Source organism: Camellia sinensis, chromosome 5 (genome assembly GCF_055761805.1).
Source record: "Camellia sinensis isolate YWXY chromosome 5, ASM5576180v1, whole genome shotgun sequence".
In the NCBI taxonomy this organism is placed as follows: Eukaryota; Viridiplantae; Streptophyta; class Magnoliopsida; order Ericales; family Theaceae; genus Camellia; species Camellia sinensis.
In genome coordinates, this window is record NC_138965.1 from 92586418 (window position 1) to 92609353 (window position 22936).

At 40.4% G+C, this 22936-nt stretch overlaps 1 protein-coding gene across 1 annotated transcript; it reads right to left on the reverse strand.

Annotated features, from left to right (window-relative positions):
- Positions 1-3048: 3048 nt before the first annotated feature.
- Positions 3049-20541, reverse strand: LOC114264587 (cysteine protease ATG4-like). Its single transcript, XM_082871893.1, is given in 6 exon segments — positions 3049-3137; positions 3288-3358; positions 3474-3529; positions 19495-19630; positions 20057-20372; positions 20469-20541. Coding segments are annotated over 6 exon segments (741 nt in total).
- Positions 20542-22936: the final 2395 nt, after the last annotated feature.

A 22936-nucleotide genomic window follows, 5' to 3' on the forward strand; every position in this document is an offset into this window, starting at 1 on the left:
CATCACTGAAAGGGATAATTCAATCATAGGAAGGACGCTTTGAGCAGTTTGAACACTTTATGAGACAAATGCAGGATAATCATACTGCATACGACTCTTTTGATGAGTAAGTACTTTAAATGTTATTACATATATTAGTGCTTTTAAAATAGCAATATTTTATAACTAACCATTTTCACTTGTTCCCTTTATGCATGTTGTTGAAGTGACTGTTAATATTTGTTCCACTAAAGATATCTTTAATTTTCTAATCAGGATCCAAATCCTTAAATTTTTAATGAGTTTGTATCATAGGGAGGAAACTTAATATATGTTAAGTGAAATCGAATATGTTAAAATCATCATCTTAATACAATATGTTAAGATGTGATCATGACGTTCAAAACGTTCTATGTGATTGTTAGTTTGAGAGTGGAATTCGATCTACCGAATTTTACAAAATTAAATAGAAGTACAAGCAAAATTATTATTATTAACACTTTTTTCATTTTTTTTTTCCGCTTGCAGCTAGCTAGAGGTGTAGTGATGCGAGTTTATGGACATGATTAGTTTGCCAATGCATGAATTCTAAGTTATGCTTATACGTAGGCTTTTTGATATATTTCCCATCAGACAAATATGACACGCACTTGGATATATGAATGGTTTTTTAAATCTTTGATAATTTTCTCATATATGTTTTTGATTTGGTGAATATTCATTGTAAAGTAAATGGATGGAAGGATGGTAATTTCATAAAGTAAATGGATGAAAGGATGGTAATTTTGTAAAGTAAATGGATAGATAGATGGTTATTTTCTCAAATATTAATGTGATCGTGTTGACAGGTGGTAGTAATTAGATGGATTAATTATTATTCTGACTTCCTTTTGATGGTTTTTTGTTTGTAGATTGTATTGTTGATGGATTGGTATGTTGAAATTAATTGGATGGACATGAATTATGCATTAATTGTAAATGTATTACAGGTATTACAAAAAAAAAAAAAAAAAAAAAAAAAGTAGCATTACATTGACAAAAATGTTGTTTACAATTGAAAGTTTTTTTTTTTTTTTTTTTTGCGACCAATAAAATTGTAGTCGTAATAGGTCCTTCATAAGCTTGTAGATGTGCTAGACTTTTTGCGACTAAGACAGTTTTGGTCGCCAAAAAGCACATATCAGTGACTAAAATTGGTGGTCGCAATTGTTACCTTTTAGCGACTAGATTTTTCGTCACAAAATGAACTACTTTCCACGACCAACATATATGGTCGCAAATAACTACTTTTCGCGACCAACATTAATTTTGGTTGCCAAAAACTACCTTTCAGTGACTAACATCGATGGTCACAATTGTTACCTTTCAGCAACTAGATTTTGGGTCGCAAAATGAGCTACTTTCCATGACCAAGAATATGGTCGCGAATACCTACTTTCTGCGACCAACTTTAGGTTTGGTCGCCAAAAACTTTCTGTGACTAGCTTTTAGCGACTTCATTGCGACCAACTTTTTTTGGTCGCTAAAAATAATCAGCGAGTAGATATGAGCTTTCTGCGACCAGTTTTCTGGTTGCTAAAAGTGTTTTTTCTTGTAGTGTATATGGTAAATCATATGAATAAGTTGAATAATTTATTCTACACATTTAATAATCCAACAATTTAGATAAAATAACAAACAAATGTGAACCCAATTGAGATTGCGGTTTTGGTAATGAAAAATGTGATGTGGGGTTGTGTACAAGTTGAGAGTGTTGATATTTTTCCATAATAATATAAGAAAAATATATAAAATATAGAAATGACAAAACAGTTTATTTTATTTTATTTTATTTTATTTTTATTAAAGGATGAAATACAGAATAAACGACACAATTAAATATAGAATAAATTAGATTACATTACTATAAGAACAAATTATTAACATGGACAACTAAAGATTAGAACTCGTTGAGGTAAACAAAATTTTGAAAAATTAAAGAACAAATAATAATAAAAGAAGCAAACTGAAGCTTGTTTGACACCATAGTTTCCTTAAAACCAATTCACTGCCTCTCGATGGGTGTTGGAGCTATACCGGCGTCTGTCTCCCAAGATACGAACGTCGAAACCAACCAATACAAAAGCACCTTCTGAATAGCTTCAGCAACAATGGATGCACTCTCTCTAACAATAACAAAAGAAGAGGCGAACAAAAGAAGATAGAAAAAAATTTCTTTGGCGTAAAAAATCATCTCCAACTTTTTATTTCAAAACGCCATCTCATTTTCCATCACAAAACCTCTCTAAAAACAATCTATTAAGTTGGAAGAGAAAGGCCTCTATTTATACTAGTAGGGAAGAGCTTTAACCCTGAAGGCTAACATCAATGGAGTCATCGAATGTCATCAACTCTAGCCATTACGGCTAGAGTTACAAAGGTTCAAAACTCCCAAACCATTAGATAAATCATAATAAGTATATAATACATAAGTTTTGAGAATTAAACTAGATAGGTTGCAAAATGGATGCAAGTGTTAGGTCATAACCCGATCCAAGCTCAATCTCAAACACATGCACAAACTAAGCCCAACACAGCTCAGCCCAAAGCTCAAGACAAGGTCCAAGTCCAAGTCTAAGACGAAACCCAACACATGCACAAACACAAGCACAAGTCTAGGCACAGTCCAAACTAAGACTAAGTCTAAATCTAAGCCCAACTTTATTGATGCTCACTTTATGAGACAATGCTCATTCACAACTCAATGGTTTCGGCTCATTATCTTTGTATTACAATCTTCCCACCTAAGAGAATACAAAACCACTCAGACCCACCTCAACCAACGGTTGGGTCCCACTTTAATTTCAAATTAAAGTTGCTGAAAACCCATTATTTTCCAACCGAGAGTGCATTGATTGCTAGTTTCCAACCCAAAACTGCAACTTTCAGTTTTAGATGCAGAATATAAACCATATCAGTCAAAGGAGTTCCCAGTCACAATCATCTTCCTGTGTTTCGTCCTTTGTATTATTACCGTGCACAATGTCAAAAAACTCGTCCTATTGATTCCGACTAGTATCACTCAGCATGTCATAGTGATTGGCTGCCCTTAGCAAATGGTGCACCCTTTGATTCATTAGTTAGCTTGGAAGTACGGTTACAAAAATTATCAAAATCATTTGCCAAACTGAAAAAGAAAAACAGAAAACAAAAAACAAAAGAAAAAAAAAAAGAAAAAGAATGTCATGGTCAAAAAAAGCTTCAATCCTTGAGCAATAATAAAATGAATGTATGGAATTTAATCAAGAACAGCCAGCCAGCATGCATACCTTTGTCCCTGTAGTAAAACCCAATTGCCAAGGATGAATCGACGGAGTTAAAGGGTACATGTTGTACAATGCTGGAATCATTATCAAAACAAATAAGGGAAAAACAAAAAGCAACACAAATAAATGGCAGAAGAATAAAGTAAATGGAGGATGATAATAAAGCCATCACTATGTCTCAAAACTTACTGGCAATGATAAGATGAAGTATCGGCATCTAGATTATCTCTCCTGATATCAACTACCTGATTATGCAACTAGGTAAAGAGAAAATGGGGTATACATCATAAATACTCACACATTATAAAGCAAAAAAGGCAACAACATAGTTTATGCCTTTTTTTTATTAGCAACAATATATTTCATCGTTCCAAGTAATTAAAGATCATTATTGGACAATAATCAGAAAATAAAACTAAGGAAAGCAAATCAAAACAAAGGGAAACAATGACATTCATTTTGTTGGGACTACCATTAAAAACCACCTAGGCATTTAGCATTTACAATTTTCATTTTAGTATACATTTTCAAGGCTAAGTATATAGGCTTGATATAAAGCATATAGTTTCAAAACAAACCCAGTATAACCTTCTATATGGGGGCATGAACATATTTTCTAACAATGGCACTTTAAAGGTTGTCTACCATTTATAGTGAAAAAGGACTTTGTCAAATCAATATTCTTAAAACAACTCATATTGTGAACTTTGATTTAAACTATGATTTTGTATCATTTCACCTAGGGGTGTAAATTTGGCCTAGCCCGACCCGACTCACCTGGGTCTGGGGTCGGGCTAACCTATGTCGGGCTGCGTAGGCTTCTGCCAAAATTCTAGCTGAACCACGGCCATAAAATTAGGCCTAGGCCCAGGGGGTATTTAGACCTTGGGCAAATCGGCTAGTCAGGTTTAGGCTTGGGCTCGGGCTTGGGTAAATTTTTTTTCTTCTATTTTTTCCACCTAAATTTTATTATTTTCCACTAAAAATGAAACTAGGCCTTGGGCAGGCCAGGCCTCGGGTCGAGCTTTGAGTGAGCCATAAGCGGGTTGACAGGCAAGGCTAGGCTTCAAAATGATAACCTAATTGGGCCCACCTCAAGCCGTGGGCAAGTTTCCGGCTACCCACGAGCAACCGGCCATTTTTACACCCCTTCCACCTAAGAAATTATGGCCTTTTTTTATTACAAATAAAATTTGTAGGATGTTCACAAAAAAGAAAAGAAAAAGTGAAGACCGTATTCAAGTTGACAACAAGCAGATTGCCAACCTAGGTATGTGTAGACGTCCTCGAACGCCCCTGGAGGATGAGTCCCTTTCTGTTCATATTGGGCTCGCTACAGTTCAGGACTCTCAAATTGCCACGGTCCTAAATTTGATCCAAAGAGTCCAAATCTGGCAAATCGTTTTGGAAAACAGATTTTTAGAAAAGAAGTGCCAAACATGGATTGCTTTGCCAGATACAGAGTCGCCACCTAAATATTTTTTATGGGAGAATTTAGGAAACCCTGACTCGGTGCCAAAGGCCATGTGTCCGTCATCACCAAAGTTGCCTCAGCTCGGGAGCTTGGGTACGATTAGGGAAGGTCAGCTATGAGCACCCCCTCTCGCCCGATCCGAAGATCGGCCTCTACTAACCGTGATATCCGTTTTTGAAAACGTTATGTGTTCTTATTCCGGTTATTAGCCTAGAATTACTATGTTATGCGCACAGCAAACAAGTATAGACCAAATCGCCTAAATTGGAACAAAACATTTCATGTTTGTTTTGAAAATGGTTTGCTTCTCGTAAGTAGGCTAAAATGCAAGTTTTGCCACCCTCAAGTGGGCTTTAGAAAAGATGGTTTTGCCACTATCTAGTGGGCTTAAATCTCACAGTTTTAATACATTATTCCAATTTAGGTAATTCAACCTCCACCCACAGGCATTCAAGCAATTATATCACATAAGCAAGTAGCCTCATGGTAAGCATGCTGTCATGGCAACACTCACACGCATGCAAGGATGCTAAAACATAAATGCTCACCGAGTACTCCAAGCCAAAACAAAAACTAGTTAGTAATCATGTGCATGATCCTAGTTCATGTTGAGATGGCTAATGCAACACATACAAGATGCAACTACAATAGGCTCGGCTATCCTAATGATGGCATGTGAAATGCTGCAACTAACAGGTATTCAACTTGGAATTGAAATACAAGTGTAGTTAGTATGATGTACCGAGCCCGGTGCATGTAAGACAAATGTATGGATGCACGCATGCATAGCATAAGGTATGCTAATTTAAATATGCCTAATACTAACCATCAAAAGTAGGTAAGTAAAAGGGAGAAAGAAGTGGGGGTTGGAAGACATGCACAGACGTACCCACACTTATTACAAGTTAGCCCTCACTCGGAGGGACCGAAAGAATAATACAATTTAACTAACTAACAAGCTAATTAAATATTACAGACCACCTAATTAATTAAGAAAATTAATTAATCTAATTTAAGCAATAAACAGCCCAGGGAAGAGGGTCCAATGCGTTGCGTGCTCGGTTCCGCTCGGAAGTCACTGCCATGCACAAGCTGCCTCTGCTTTGACTGTTCTGCTTCTCTGAAGACTGCACAAGTCCCAGGGTTGCTTCTCTGAGTGTTGTGGAACACCACCGGCTGAGGGAATTGGTCACCGGCCATGGATAATGGTCACCGGCCACAAATTAATCCATCGGCCACTTATGGATGGCCGGTCGGCACTGTAGATGGCCGACCGGCCCAATCTTCCTGCAGAATCTGTTTTTGACAGCAGCAGAGGGCAAAACATAGCATGGCAATGCATTTCAAGCAATGTATGCACCAATCACACCCCTTATCATATTCATGACTCAAAGGGATATGATTCTCGATTCTCGGACCACCAATTGCGCATTTCCATGCATGATGGCCCAAGGAACCAGGTAAGCATTTTGATATGGAATGCAATGCACATAATCAAGCAAAGGGGGCTCAACCTCTATCATACTCAACTCAAGAGGTGAAGCATGCATGCCAATGCAATTCATCCTAGGTATGGAGGGTAGTATACAACATGGCAATGCAATGTGTAATGTAGGTTAGGCACACAACCTAAGTAAAGAAGCATGTAAGGCATGAAGCAATGCAACCTATATGTATGCAAGACACAATATGGATGTTCAAGCATGCAAGCAAGCATGTGGCTTCATTCAATCATGCAACAACACACTAGTATGCAACAACATACAAGGTTAGCATGCAACAACATGCAAAAGGGTGGACTTAAACTAATTTAGGCAGCCACCAAACAAACCTAAAACAGTGGCCAAAATGATGCAACAAAGGCATGAAAACACACACACAAAATATGCATCAACAAGGGCCTAGACATGGAGCATAAGCCATCAACTCTTCAAATCATGAAGGGGATGGAAAATGCAAGCATATAATCACATCATGAGGTTTGAAATAACATACCAAGTGATTCCAAACCACTAAAACAAAGCAAGGATGGCATGCTAGAGAGGCCAAAGCTTAAGGCATTCAAGAGGGATTGCATGGTAGCTATACAAAGCAAGACATGAGTGACTCAAATGACCTAAAACATTCCCTTAGCACATTAAAATATGCATGTAAGCTTCACAAAGCTTAGCCAAAACACATGAGCATGGTAGTCTAAATGCTATGCATGTATTGAGGCAAATCATGGCATTACAAGGCATGTATGCTAAGAAAGCATGGTGTACCAAAACCAACTAAAAACAGAGCTATATCATGACATAATAAGCATAAATATCAGTCAAGGCATGGCCAACATGAACCTAAACATGATGCTCACTAAAGAGGCAAAAATGGCCCTTTTCAAGGACAACAAGGAGAGGAGGTGGCCCTCTCCTTCTTAGGACCTCAAGGTACCATCCTCATCACTGAAATCCCTCAAGATTTCAGTGGTGAGGAGGCCCAAACACAATGGTCCCAGAGCTCAACCGAAATGGCACAAAATAAGGGCCAAATAAGCCTTAAGAGGGATCAAACAACCCCAAAGCTTAAAACACCCTTAAGAAACTATTTAGGGAAGATAAAAACAAGACTTTTCTATGTTATATGCAAAGTCTAAAACAGCAAGCAAGGTAGGCAAAAATCTAGTGCAAGATTGGGGAATCTAAAGTAAGAATGTTACCCTTGAAGAACCCTTGAGGAACAGCAAGATGAGCCACCTTCCTATGATCAAAATCAGTCCAAAAGCTCAAGAACAAACCCTCTAAGCCTCTCAAGGTCGAAGTGTGGTGTAATGGTGTGTGTCCTAGTGCAAAACTAAGGTCAAAACACACTTTTAGGCCACAAAACACACACAAAAGAGGAGAGAGAGGGAAATATATAGAGAGAGAGTGATGTATATCAGAATATATGTATAAGCTCTAGTTTTTTTTGTTCAACCCCCAACAATGGTGGAGGGGGGCTCTATATATAGACAACGCAAAGGTTTGAAGCTTCTTAAAGAAGCTAAACAAAAAAAGGGCTCAAAGGGGGCAAACGGGGCAAGGCTTCCTAAGGAAGCTAGGACAGCTGGCAAGCTTCTTGAGGAAGCTTTAACAAAGGGTCAAGCTTCCTCAAGAAGCTTTGACCAAAACGGTGCAAAAAGGGCAAAACAGCCACATGTATGCCCCAGGGCAAGTTTGGTGTATTCCAACTGGCACAGCTGGCATGCACCATGCCGGAAAAAGGTAAAAAGGGGCTACCGGCTAGAAAAGGAGGTCACCGGCCAGACAGATGGCCGACCGGTCATACTAAATGCTGACCGGCCAATGGTATAATTCACCAATGGCCGGTAGCCTCAAAACATGGCCGGTGGCCTCAAACCAAGGCCGGTGGGTGTCAGGGGTAGCTAACAAGCTACTTTCTACCCTCAGAAGCAAAAACACAAGTGTTTGGTGCAAAACCAAACACAGAACAGTCGAGTTAAGAGATCTTGAGGCAAGGCGCATAGCCGAGACCCCCGGGAACTCAAAACGAAACACAAACATGAGTAATCACCGAGTGTTCGAGCGGTGACGTCCAAGTCTTGGGGACGGTCAAAAATGGGGTGTCTACAGTTGCCCCTCTTTGACAGAACTCGAAAGTCATAACAATGATGGGAGTGATTGTCAAAGCCCAGAGATGACCCATTTTTGATCAGGCCGAAGACTTAGACAAGGCATACAAGCTGCAGATAAAGATATGTGCCCGAGCGCAGGGGCAGAATGCAAGACAATGCACCAAGCCGAGCATAACTTATAATCATGCAAAGAAAGCTGTAACGAAGCATAACATGCTATAGTTTTAAGCAATCATAGACAAAACTACACTACAATGCAGAAAGCATGTAAGAGAATCATGTAATTCTCGCTACGTTTCACGCGGAGAATACAATACCTGTTCGGCTTGTCTGGTTGGACCAGCCTCAAATGAACCGTGCATACAATATCGTGCCTGAAAGAGAAAGAAAACTTAACAGGTATGATATCATTAGCACCATGCATAACATGCAAAATGAATGCAAAATGATATGCAATATATACAAAACTATGTACAATAATGCAAAAGAAAATGCAATATAATTAAATCATGATCCAATCATGAGTAGTTCAAAACCACACGAATGTCAAATAGATTGATGGAGGTAACAAGTCCATCTACCATAGAAAAGGTGCCGCAACCCTCAAAGCGCGTACACATGCAGAACTATGAGTGATGTAGATGGACGCAAGAACAAGTAATTGGGTGGAATGACATAAGTGGGGAATGATCCGCTAACAAAAGAACATGATCCTAATGCAGGATGCAAAAATTACACTACAATGTAATATGTATGATGGATATGGCGCGCGGGCCAAACCAAATCTTGCCTAGGAAAGGCATGGACACAAACAAACCACGTCTAATATAGAATGGTCATACAGAACTATGAGTGTATAGACGTGAAAAGTATGGTCACATACCAGTCCAAGCTCAACAAGGAAAGGCGCAAACCCTAGATGGAGGTGATGCAATGAATGCATGCAAGCTACAATGCAACATCTACAATATGCAATGGAATGGATATAGTGGATTAAGGCCTACGGCCAAACCATATCTTGCCTAGGAAAGGCATGGACACAAACAAGCCACGTCTAACATAGAACGGTCATACAGAACTATGAGTGTATAGACGTGAAAAGTATGGGCACATACCAGTCCAAGCTCAACGAGGAAAGGCGCAAACCCTAGATGGAGGTGATGCAATGAATGCATGCAAGCTACAATGCAACATCTACAATATGCAATGGAATGAATATAGTGGATTAAGGCCTACGGCCAAACCGTATCTTGCCTAGGAAAGGCATGGACACAAACAAGCCACGTCTAACATAGAACGGTCATACAGAACTTTGAGTGTATAGACGTGAAAAGTATGGGCACATACCAGACCAAGCTCAACAAGGAAAGGTGCAAACCCTAGATGGAGGTGATGCAATGAATGCATGCAAGCTACAATGCAATATATACAATATGCAGTGGATGGAATGGATATAGTATTTACAGTGGGGTGCATGACATATGCACTATATACAAGGAAATGCATGACAGATGTATGAAAATGCATGATAATGCATGCTATTTACAGTGCATCACATATGCATTTTTTTGAAATGCAAATGATGCATGTTGTTTTTGGTTTTTCCTTTCGAAATGCAAATGTTGCATGCTTTTTTTTTTTTTTTTTTGAAATGCATGTTGTCTGGAATGCAGGACAATGCAAGTTGCTTGAAATGCATGATTTCGAAATGCGCGACAACGCGCGGCTTGAGATGCATAAAAATGCATGATTTTGTTGTTGTTGTTGTTTTTTAAATGCATGAGAATGCATGATTTCGAAATGTGCGACAACGCGTGGCTTTTGAGATGCATGACAATGCAAATGAGGAAGATGCATAACAACGCATGTAAGGTGCGTATAGCAACGCGTGACGAGGATCATGCATGACAATGCAGACGCCAAAGGTTTCACACCTTTGAAGGATTTAAGGTCTCCTAGACCGAGCGTATTTAAGGTCTCGCCAGACCGGGCGTATTTAAGGTCTCGCCAGACCGAGCGGGTTTAAGGTCTTGCCAGACCGTAGCTGGGGTGCAAAACAATGTGAGCTGTGTGCATGATAATGCGTGTAAACATGCATAACAATGCAATGTATCTGAAGTAGTTCCCAAACCTTTGCAAGGTACAAAAAGGATATGAAAAGGATACACCTTGCACGTAGTTGAGGATCGCGCACAGAAGACATGGCCCGAGGTCAAAACGGAGACCGGTTAGGCTTCGAAAATGCTTTCTCTTGCACTTTCTTGAGCAATGGAGGCCCCAAACCACACATATCACCCTAACAAGGTTGTAGGAGGCTCACCGGCCATCAGGGGAGGTCACCGGCCATCCAACGGCCACAAAAATAGTCCACTGGCCAAATATTTGGCCGACCGGCCAACAGCAAAGCAACTCAAACAAACCATTTCCCATTTTGAACACTCAGCTCGTAACACAGTTCTTGGTTTAATCTGCATATAGCCCACACAGCTCACAACTGATTCTGAACACTGCTCATTCTGAACTTCATAGCCCATAACACAGTATTCTTAGTTCATTCCGCACGTGGCGAAAACAGTTCAAATCTGAAAAGATGGAATACAAAGGTGGGATCGGCTGAAGTTGAAGCACACTCAGATGCAATTTGGAACCCACATGTTCACTGTTTCCAAGTGACCCGGGTGGAACCCCTGCGGTTTTACAAAAGAACCAAACCTGTTTTACAGAAATGTGGAGAATGGCACAGCACTCTGAGCACAAAACGATTTGAGAAAAAGGGTTTTCAACCGGGTATTGAGCCTATGACTGAACACAGTGAAAAAGACTCAATAACGAAAAACAAAAGGTAAACAACCTAAACACAACGAGACACGCTCGGAACGGACTCAAAGCAAGAGTTAAGGTAAACAAAACAAAAGACACGGCACACAGACGCATTATATAAATGAGAGACCTCTCAGATCACGAGGAGCCAGTTTCTCCGGGTGTTATTTCCCACACTTTCTCATTTGTGTGATTCTCACATCACTCGGCTCTCAGGCTCGGTTTTTCTCTCACAACCCGTTTGCTCACTTTTTCTCTCAACTTACACCTCTCTATTCTTTATTCTCTCATTTTTTCATCCCTCCCCAGGGTGATTGATGGAGAATAGGAAGTTGTGGGTTCAAACCCAACACTGTTAGCTCGCAGCTATTTCCTCCAAGGACATCTAGTTGATGTTCCGGATGAGGGAACGGAGTACCTTATCCATTCCAGTTCGTGCTTCGCACTTGGTTTGATACCCCGTTGCTTGGAGGAGGTTGAGGGCTTTCAGCCCTTTTACTGACAGCTTCAGTTGTGCCTTCTTCTGGCGAATAGAGTGCCCTTCTAGCAAGTATGTTGACTACAGGGGAAAGACTGAACACCTGACTCAACTGTGCCCCTAGTTCATCATTTTGACCATTATTTTTTCTGGTTTTCTACTAAAACTGTCTTGACCAAGATGAGAGTTAGATCAACATACTTGTTCGATTTTTGATTTGAAAATCATGCAGGTCAGGCTATGAGCACTGAAAATTTTCCTTTTTGGGTCCAAGAAAATGGTCCACTTTTGGAAAGTGAAATAGTTTTCGAGAAAATAGTCAACCTCAGTAAAAATTTTCAAAAACTATTTTTGCAAACAGTCAATGCTCAACGAGCACGGAACTTACTCTCGAGATGTACAACCTCGGATCGGAGGCAATGGAAAATTGCCCCTTGCCTGAAGAGAGCTGAACGGCAACGGAAAGTTGCCCCTTGTTTGAATGACGACTCATGGCAACGAAAAGTTGCCCTTGTCTGGATAACGTCGCAGCATACTGTAGTCAGTCCTCATTAGTGATGATCGTGACTGAACTCTCAGATACAGAGAAGACAAAGATGGTCAAAACCAATATATGGACACAGTCACTTTGAAAGTGTTGGTGGCTGGACTTCAGGATGAAGTTGCCTACGTATCCCAAACATGGGAATCAAGGATGATCAAAACCATTACATGGACTCAGTCGCTATGAAAGCGTTGGGGGCTGGACTTCAAGATGAAGTTGCCTACGTATCCCAAACATGGGAATCAAGCCTTACATAGTTCCGATTAAGGTGCGCTCGGGTATTTTAACCTTCACCTTTTAGGCTCTAACTTTTGCCAAGGCGCCCGATGCAGGTTTTCGACCTTGCGAGCTTTTCTTTCCTTTTTCTTTCTTCCCTTTCTTTTTTTTTTCTCTTTTGTATATTTTATTTTATTTTTCTTTCTTGTATTTTTCTCTCTTTTGTATATTTTTTTCTCTTTTTTTCTCTCTTTTTGTATATTTTTTCTTTTTTTTTGTATATATTTTCTTTTGCTCTAACTTTTGCCTAGGTCGCCCTTCCGGGTTTTCGGCCCAGCGAGCTGCTCAAAGGGTAAAAGTGTAACAAGTCCATGCCAAATGGTTTTAGGGTTTTGAAGCCATCCGTATCCGGGAGAGTGGCTGTTGCATTGACTTACTGAAGGACCCATCTTCGGCTCTTCGAGCAAATCGGACATTTTTGCCCCTAGTTTGGAGGGGTGCTTCTGTTCTAACTTTACAGGCTTCTTCTGATGAGATCTGATCTTCTTGATCTGACTTTGGTGCCTCTTGTTCGAGGGCTGCTTCCAATCTGGCCACACAGGCCTCTCTTGATGGTCGATCGTTGAACACACCGAATTGTGGTTCAAGGCTTTAAAACAAGGGCTCGACTCTTGAGGCTGAGAGCGATCCTAAGCTGCACAATCTCAAGAGTGATCCCACACAGGTCTTCGTAGGACCACACAAAACAATTTGTTTTTGAAAGTTTTTAAAGAAGTGACAAATCGCTCGCGCTGAAGATAGTGTGGAACCTGTCTGGATCAAACCAGGGTCCTTCTCAGTACTCATGCTGACAAGCATGATTTCAATCATTAAGGGCTTAGCACGCCTCTCTTTCTCGCAATTTGATCAAAGTTTGCAAAACCCGAGGAATTTCTTCCTCTTTGTTTTCACCACAGTGTTCAAAAAGTTTTGAAAAACTTAGGTCAATGCAATGATTTTTAGGGCACAATAGAACGGGTGGAATGTACTGATGTTCCATTCAAGTCCCTTGGCACAACTAATTCAGAATAGTAGTAAGCATGGAAACATGATAGCCGCAGCTGTTTCATTCAGATTCCCTGGTTGCAACTGGCTCCATGACAGAAACAGACTCAAAAGAAAGCAAAAGGGTAATTACAAAACAAAACGGTGTTCGAGGCAACAGCTCCAGAATCACCCGACATTCTATACAAAAGGGACTGACTCGCTACAACAAGACAGACCCATAAGCAAAAGGACTGACTCAAGACAATGAGATAGACTCAAAACAAAACAAAAAACTAACTCGACACCCAAACCAGAATTTACAAAACTAGCATTCGCAGATGCTCCAAAATGCGTGCCAGACGCCACATCCAAAATACGCCGAGCGCCGCCCGCAGGTGGTTCACTTCCTGATTACATACTCGCAGTATCAGTATCCTCAAAATCCAAATACTGGGTAGTAACGGACTTGGCTGAGGTGGGCGGGAGGATAACTTCGTTGTCGATCAAGTCTTGCACCTCATGACAGAGGCGAAAACAATTGTCGGTAGCATGACCGGTTTGCTGGTGGTACGCACAGTACAAGGTAGCATCATGTGTAGTAGGGAGATTCTTTGGGGGAGGTTGAGGCTCCAAGGGTTTAAGATGCCCCCTTTCGGGAAGGATCTGAAGTGCCTTTGACAATGGCATATAGAGAGCGTGAAAGACCCTGCGCCCTCGGGGCAGGTACTTTGAAGGTTGAGTATTCTTGCTAGACGCACTAGCGAAAGGGTCGGCAGGCGCCGCCTTGGCTTTCTGATCTTTCCCAGGTGTAGGGCTGGGAGTGGAAGGAACTGTTCTGGCAAGATGGGGCCTATCCCGATTTCCTAACTGGCTTGTACTGCCTTCGGTTGGAGTGGGGAAAACATCATCCACAACCTTAGCTACGACTACGAATACTTGTTGTTTACTCATCCCCTCGGCTTTCAAAGCCTGGACTGTCCATAGCAGTTGTTCAATGGGATCGGCATCTACCTTCATTTTGTTCTTGCCTCTGGCCTCATCCTGATCGAGGGTTTGGGTTGATGTTGATACGTCATTGTTATAGTTGGAGGCCACCTCGGGTTGGCTAAGTTCGATCATAATCCGTCCCAACAGTGGGGGCTCCTGTGGTACAAAATTCCCGGCATACGGTGCGGCTGGTGGCGAAGCTGACATTCCGTAAGCGAGATCCGCCACGGACCTCTGGAGGTCACCTATCATTCCCATCAATTCGAATGTGGTGGGCTCACGAGCCTGATACAATTGGGGGGTCCAGACTGGGTGCGCGACAGGCGACTTGGGTGGATGCGGTACATCGACATTGGTCTCGCTTTGCAGAGTAATTCCTTGATCTAATGCGGCCATCATAACCACAATCTCCTCTGAATTCTGCGTCATGATAAGTCCGTTGTACTGAACGGTGACTGACGGATCAGATTTCTACCTTGCATCAGTAAGGAGGAGCACTAGCTATTCTGTATCAACTCTCTGAACTGAAAGGAAAAACAAGCAGCGTTTCAGCCCAAATGGATCAAACACAGATGTAGCCGAGAAATTGTACTCTACTACTGACCATTGTTGCCCGAAATCACTGCCCCCAAAATACTGAATCGGATACCCACAGGTATAACTGATTCTCATAAACTGATACTGGTGCCCTCAGGCCAGATACTCAAACTTGCAAACTGATATGTACGTTCCCTGTAGAGATGCACTCTAAAAGCATATAGCAAGTAAAGAGAGCCAAAACACCCCTATGGAGGGGTAGGGTTTCCCTGTCCTATTTTTGTCAGGAGCTAGGGTTTCACTATGCACGCAGCAATTTTCAAACAACCTAACATCGGGTAAGCAACCTGTCCTAGTTTGGAATAGTCACTATGGATTTCGATATGCACTAGGTCGAATGGTCGAAAAGGGTGCCCCGGTAAAACCGGGGTTTGTGTTCCCATATTGTCAGAGCCCACAACCAGTCAACCTTTATGGCATGCTTTGACAAAGTCAAGCCTACGACAAACCGTTCAGGAATGGCAAATGGCAAACACGGTGTCCTAGGCGCACCAATGCACATGCAATGCAAAGAGACACAAAAATGAAATCAAAACAGGATATCATGAGTTCGAGTCAAGCTCTCTAAAATCCCCAGCAGAGTGGCCAGAAAACTGTAGACGTCCCCGAACGCCCCGGGAGGATGAGTGCCGTTCTGTTCATATTGGGCTCGCCACAGTACAGGACTCTCAAATTGTCACGGTCCTAAATCTGAACCAAAGAGTCCAAATCTGGCAAATCGTTTTGGAAAATAGACTTTTAGAAAAGAAGTGCCAAACATGGACTGCTTTGCCAGATACAGAGTCGCCACCTAAATATTTTTTATGGGAGAATTTAGGAAACCCTGACTCGGTGCCAAAGGCCACGTGTCCGTCATCACCAAAGTTGCCTCAGCTCGGGAGCTTGGGTACGATTAGGGAAGGTCAGCTATGAGCACCCCCTCTCGCTCGATCCGAAGATTGGCCTCTACTAATCGTGATATCCGTTTTTGAAAACGTTATGTGTTCTTATTCCGGTTTTAGCCTAGAATTACTATGTTATGCGCACAGCAAACAAGTATAGACCAAATCGCCTAAATTGGAACAAAACATTTCATGTTTGTTTTGAAAATGGTTTGCTACTCGCAAGTAGGCTAAAATGCAAGTTTTGCCACCCTCAAGTGGGCTTTACAAAAGATGGTTTTGCCACTATCTAGTGGCCTTAAAACTCACAGTTTTAATACATTATTCAAATTTAGGTAATTCGACCTCCACCCACAAGCATTCAAGCAGTTATATCACATAAGAAAGTAGCCTCATGGTAAGCATGCTGTCATGGCAACACTCACACGCATGCAAGGATGCTAAAACATAAATGCTCACCGAGTACTCCAAGCCAAAATAGAACTAGTTAGTAATCATGTGCATGATCCTAGTTCATGTTGAGATGGCTAATGCAACACATACAAGATGCAACTACAATAGGCTCGGCTATCCTAATGATGGCATGTGAAATGCTGCAACTAACAGGTACTCAACTTGGAATTGAAATACAAGTGTAGTTTGTATAATGTACCGAGCCCGGTGCATGTAGGACAAATGTATGGATGCACGCATGCATAGCATAAGGTATGCTAATTTAAATATGCCCTAACACTAACCATCAAAAGTGGGTAAGTAAAAGGAAGAAAGAAGTGGGGGTTGGAAGACATGCACAGACGCACCCACACTTATTACAAGTTAGCCCTCACTCAGAGGGATTGAAAGAATAATACAATTTAACTAACTAACAAGCTAATTAAATATTACAGACCACCTAATTAATTAAGCAAATTAATTAATCTAATTTAAGCAATAAACAGCCGAGGGAAGAGGGTCCAATGTGATGCGTGCTCGATTCCGCTCGGAAGTCACTGCCATGCACAAGCTGCCTCTACTTTGACTGTTCTGCTTCTCTGAAGACTGCAGAAGTCCTAGGGTTGCTTCTCTGAGTGCTGTGGAACACCACCGGATGAGGGAATTGGTCACCGGCCATGGATAATGGTCACCGGCCACAAATTAATCCATCGGCCACTTATGGATGGCCGGTCGGCACTGTAGATGGCCAGCCGGCCAAATCTTCCTGCAGAATCTGTTTTTGACAGCAGTAGAGGGCAAAACATAGCATGGCAATGCATTTCAAGCAATGTATGCACCAATCACACCCCTTATCATATTCATGACTCAAAGGGATATGATTCTCGATTCTCGGACCACCAATTGCGCATTTCCATGCATGATGGCCAAGGAACCAGGTATGCATTTTGATATGGAATGCAATGCACATAATCAAGCAAAGGGGGCTGAACCTCTATCATACACAACTCAAGAGGTGAAGCATGCATGCCAATGCAATGAATCCTAGGTATGGAGGGTAGTATGCAACATGGCAATGCAATGTGTAATGTTGGTTAGGCACACAACCTAAGTAAAGAAGCATGTAAGGCATGAAGCAATGCAACCTACAAGTATGCAAGACACAATATGGATGTTCAAGCATGCAAGCAAGCATGTGGCTTCATTCAATCATGCAACAACACACTAGTATGCAACAACATACAAGGTGAGCATGCAACAACATGCAAAGGGGTGGACTTAAACTAATTTAGGCAGCCCTCAAACAAACCTAAAACAGTGGCCAAAATGATGCAACAAAGGCATGAAAACACACACACAAAATATGCATCAACAAGGGCCTAAACATGGAGCATAAGCCATCAACTCTTCAAAACATGAAAGGGATAGAAAATGCAAGAATATAAGCACATCATGAGGTCTGAAATAACATACCAAGTGATTCCAAACCACTGAAACAAAGCAAGGATGGCATGCTAGAGAGGCCAAAGCTTAAGGCATTCAAGAGGGATTGCATGGTAGCTATACAAAGCAAGACATGAATGACTCAAATGACCTAAAATAGTCCCTTAGCACATCAAAATATGCATGTAAGCTTCACAAAGCTTAGCCAAAACACATGAGCATGGTAGTCTAAATGTTATGCATGTATTTAGGCAAATCATGGCATTACAAGGCATGTATGCTAAGCAAGCATGGTGTACCAAAACCAACTAAAAACAGAGCTATATCATGACATAATAAGCATAAATATCAGTCAAGGCATGGCCAACATGAACCTAAACATGATGCTCACTAAAGAGGCAAAAATGGCCCTTTTCATGGACAACAAGGAGAGGGGGTGGCCCTCTCCTTCTTAGGACCTCAAGGTACCATCCTCATCATTGAAATCCCTCAAGATTTCAGTGGTGAGGAGGCCCAAACACAATGGTCCCGGAGCTCAACCGAAATGGCACAAAACAAGGGCCAAACAAGCCTTAAGAGGGGTCAAACAACCCCAAAGCTTAAAACACCCTTAAGAAACTATTTAGGGCAGAAAAAAACAAGACTTTTCTATGTTATATGCAAAGTCTAAAACAGCAAGCAAGGTAGGAAAAAATCTAGTGCAAGATTGGGAAATCTAAAGTAAGAATGTTACCCTTGAAGAACCCTTGAGGAACAGCAAGATCAACCACCTTCCTATGATCAAAACCAGTCCAAAAACTCAAGAACAAACCCTCTAAGCCTCTCAAGGTCGAAGTGTGGTGTAATGGTGTGTGTCTTAGTGCAAAACTAAGGTCAAAACACACTTTTCGGCCACAAAACACATACAAAAGAGGAGAGAGAGGGAAATATAGAGAGAGAGAGAGAGTGATGTATATCAGAATATATGTATAAGCTCTAGTTTTTTTTTTTCAACCCCCAACAATGGAGGAGGCGGGCTCTATATATAGACAAAACAAAGGTTTGAAGCTTCTCAAAGAAGCTAAACAAAAAAAGGGGTCAAAGGGGGCAAAGGGGGCAAGGCTTCCTGAGGAAGCTAGGACAGCTGGCAAGCTTCTTGAGGAAAGGTCAAGCTTCCTCAAGAAGCTTGGACCAAAAGGGTGCAAAAAGGGCAAAACAGCCACATGTATGCCCCGGGGCAGGTTTGGTGCATTCCAGCTGGCACAGCTGGCATGCACCATGCCTAAAAAAGGTAAAAAGGTGCTACCGGCCAGAAAAGGAGGTCACCGGCCAAACAGATGGCCGGCCGGTCATACTGAGTGCCGACCGGCCAATGGTATAATTCACCAATGGCCGGTAGCCTCAAAACATTGCCGGTGGCCTCAAACCAAGGCCGGTGGGTGTCAAGGATAGCTAACAAGCTACTTTCTACCCTCAGAAGCAAAAACACAAGTGTTTGGTGCAAAACCAAACACAGAACAGTCAAGTTGAGAGATCCTGAGGCAAGGCGCGTAGCCGAGACCTCCGGGAATTCAAAACAAAACACAAACATGAGTAATCACTGAGTGTTCTAGCGGTGACGTCCAAGTCTTGAGGACAGTCAAAAATGGGGTGTCTACAGTATGCACAAATTTATTACTTCATAAACGAGTCAATGTGGAAAAGCAATATTGCACTGTACCGACTGAGCTTCATGTGGATCAAGGTAGAAAGCTTATTCATCCTACACGCCAACAATGATTGAAGCACCAAGTGTACCACCAAGGATACCAAGGCTCTGGCAACACGTGAATATCGAGCTCAATAAAGGAATATACCTAATAGAATTTTAAAAACAAAATAATTCTGCTTAACATACAAGAGAACATTAAACCAAATAAGGTAAGAAAGGAATAGGACACATAAGTAACTTCAACATTTCTAGTTTTTCAACGATTATATCAGTGCGCACAACCCACATAGAACAATTTGCTTGAAAAAAAATTATGACACTGAATCATATAGATCAACATACCCCAGTAAACATATTAGGGGAGCCACCAATTCTCAATGCATGGCAAATAAACCCCTAATAGCCATAGAACAAGAAAAAAGTAACCTCGTAAAAAATATTAGAGTACATGAATACTTGCTACGATCAAAATTGTTTGAAAAATACATTGTAAAAATTGTGTGAAAAATGATGAGGCGAACAAAACAAATGATGATGAACATGGAGACAAGCATCAAAAATACCCAAGTACCAGGCGTTGATTTTGTCAAGACCAAGAACCAAGGGAACTAACAAAAGAATAGGTGTCCAATTAGCCTGGCCTTTTGAAAACCCGAAACAATGTCTAGAAGCATCCTTGATGCAAACAACTAGAGCTCCACCTCTTATCCCATCTTCATCGCCAGAAACAACATAAAGAGCCATGGGAAAAGACTGGTCTTCAAGTTCACTCTTCTCTCTCTTAAAGCGGATTAGAGATTCCCAAGTGTGACACGTGGCATAAGGGCCAACCCATGATCCAGCAACAAGGTCATAACCATTTCCTGCTTGAAGAGGCTCTAAATGCACTTCAAATTGTTGGTTGGGAACCTCATTCCTAAGTGAAAATTTGAAATTTTTTTGTTCACTTTGAACACCCTAAATAATCCCAATCTCATACTCACCCACCCCAACCATCCTTTGCCACTGTTGGGTTGCCTGTGTCACCGCCTTCTGATGCCTGACACCCCTTCTCATCTTTTGCTGCCACTCTCCTTCCTTTGTTGTTCGTTATCGCTTGAGATGTTTACAATCATGCTATTTCATATATTGTGAAATGCTTTGCAATTTGTAAAATATTAAAATATTAGTGTTTTGCTTGAGGTAGATAAAATGTTGCTTTATGAAATTCTCTTGCATGCCTAACAGGCTAACCTTAAAATTATCTTGAGAATTCATCAAGTATATTTCAAACACTTGAGTGACTTCATTCTTCTAATACTACATTACTTATGGTATTAATACTGAAATTGGTGTTTAGTACTATGCAAAACAAATACACCCATCTCTAATCCCGTCCTCCTCATCCTACAATTAAACACCTTGGTGGACTTACATGTTCTCTTCACACTCAAACTACTTTTAATATGTCAATCAAGCATGCCCTATATGTGGCCGGTGTGAAAGAATACAAAAATTTGAGTTGTAATTCAAAGATTGAATTTAGAAATATTCCAATATATAAACCTAAACCCACCTAAAATTGAAAATATTCAAGCGAAAATTAATTGACAATGGCAATTGAGAAATTTAATTACATCATCATAGTGTTTTTATAGTTTTGAAAGATTAAGGTTTGGACCTAAAAGGTAAAAAGGAAAAATTATTAAGAGGGGCCTTCCACCTTAATTCCAATTCTATCATCATTCTTAAGCTTTTGAAATCTTAATTCTAGCCACTTTCAGTTTCCACTACTACCACCTCCGACAACCCCTCTCTACCCTCCCCAACATCGCAACCCCCTTTTTTGTTTCTTTCCTTTTTTCTCTCTTTCACATGACTCTATTTGTCACTCACTCTAGAGTCACAGGAAAATTGTAGAGCCTAGGGAGAACATGTGGATAGGGTTCCATAGCAGATGGGCTAGGGTTTGGAATTAATAACAAAGGTGATTACATTAGGGTAAAATTTTAATAAAAAAATTATTAATAAGTGGAGGTCCAAATAGAAACAGACAAAAGGGATAATAATAGATTTACGCCTAGTAATTTTGTCACCGACTCACTCGAATAAGCCCATTGAATAGTATTTTAGCTTGGATCAACAAAAAGGAGCCCATTTTTAAGCTCCGAAACACACTTCTAAAAATAGAAAAGGAAATTTTTTGGCTCATTCGAGTTCATTTACATATACATGACAACAATTATATAAATATATCACATCAAACTCTTAACTAGCACTACTAGAAAACTAGTTTTTTGCGTTTATTTTTTTGCGACTTATTGTTTAACCATCACGCAAATATATATATATATATATATATATATATATTTGCAAGCCGAAGTAAATTAGAAATATCAAAAAAATCACTTTTCACTTGTCATTCATGTGCCCAATTTATTTTTTTCATTTTCTTTTATTTATTTTCCTTTTTACTTAAACCCCGGATTGTGTAAAATTTTTGCCATGGACTCTCATTTCCCAAATCTGATTTTGCTCGATCGTGATTTGGAGAATCCAAGAGATTGTGATCGATCGTGATTTCTCTCGCTCACTCTTCTCTCCCTTCACTTGTTATTTTACGAAGCACAGAGGAGAATCCAAGGAAGAGAAAGAGATTGAGGCCATATGATTTGCATCTCTTTTGATCTAAATCAGTTTTAGGCCTTTATGATCTAGATAGTCTAATTCAGTTGCTCTGCCCTAGTTCGTTAGATGATCTGATTTAATCTAATCTAATTTTATTGTTATGTTCGATTAGAGCTTCAATTTTAGAAATGGAGCAACGACCAAGGGCAATGGACAGGTATGGAGTTCTCTCCCACTCTCTTTCTGTAATCTCATCTTCTCTCCATTTTTGCTACTAGGGGTTTTTTTTAACAGATTTTACTAGTTTTTAGATTTTATTGTTGATTTGAATTCAGTTACTCTATTACATCGAATGTTTATTTGAACCTACTATGAATTGGAAAATGGAATTGCTCTTTATGTATATTGTTCTTCTTGTTTGTGAAATCAACTAGTTCCTATTGTCACCATTCAATCTTCAATTATTGCTACATTTGGTGAATTTTGTTGTTTTGTGAGTTCAATATATAGCATATTTGGATTGGTACTCATTTCGATTGATTGAAAAGTTTTGATTCCCAGATTTGTTTCGAATTTGCTGGTTCCTTGATTATCAGCAAGTTTGAATTTGTTGAGGCAAGAACTGGTAAATTTGAAATTGGAAGGTAAAATGTCCTAGTGTTGAAATAAAATAAGAATAATATGTGAAAAATACCTGTGTGTATAGATTTTGGAGTGATTTGGTACGTATTATATGTGAATGAGTGGAAGTTTGTGATAATATGTTGGATTAATTTCTGGATGTGTTGGCTCTTTTTTGATATTTGGTTGCTTTAATCTCTCTATTAATTTTTTTGCTTGCTCG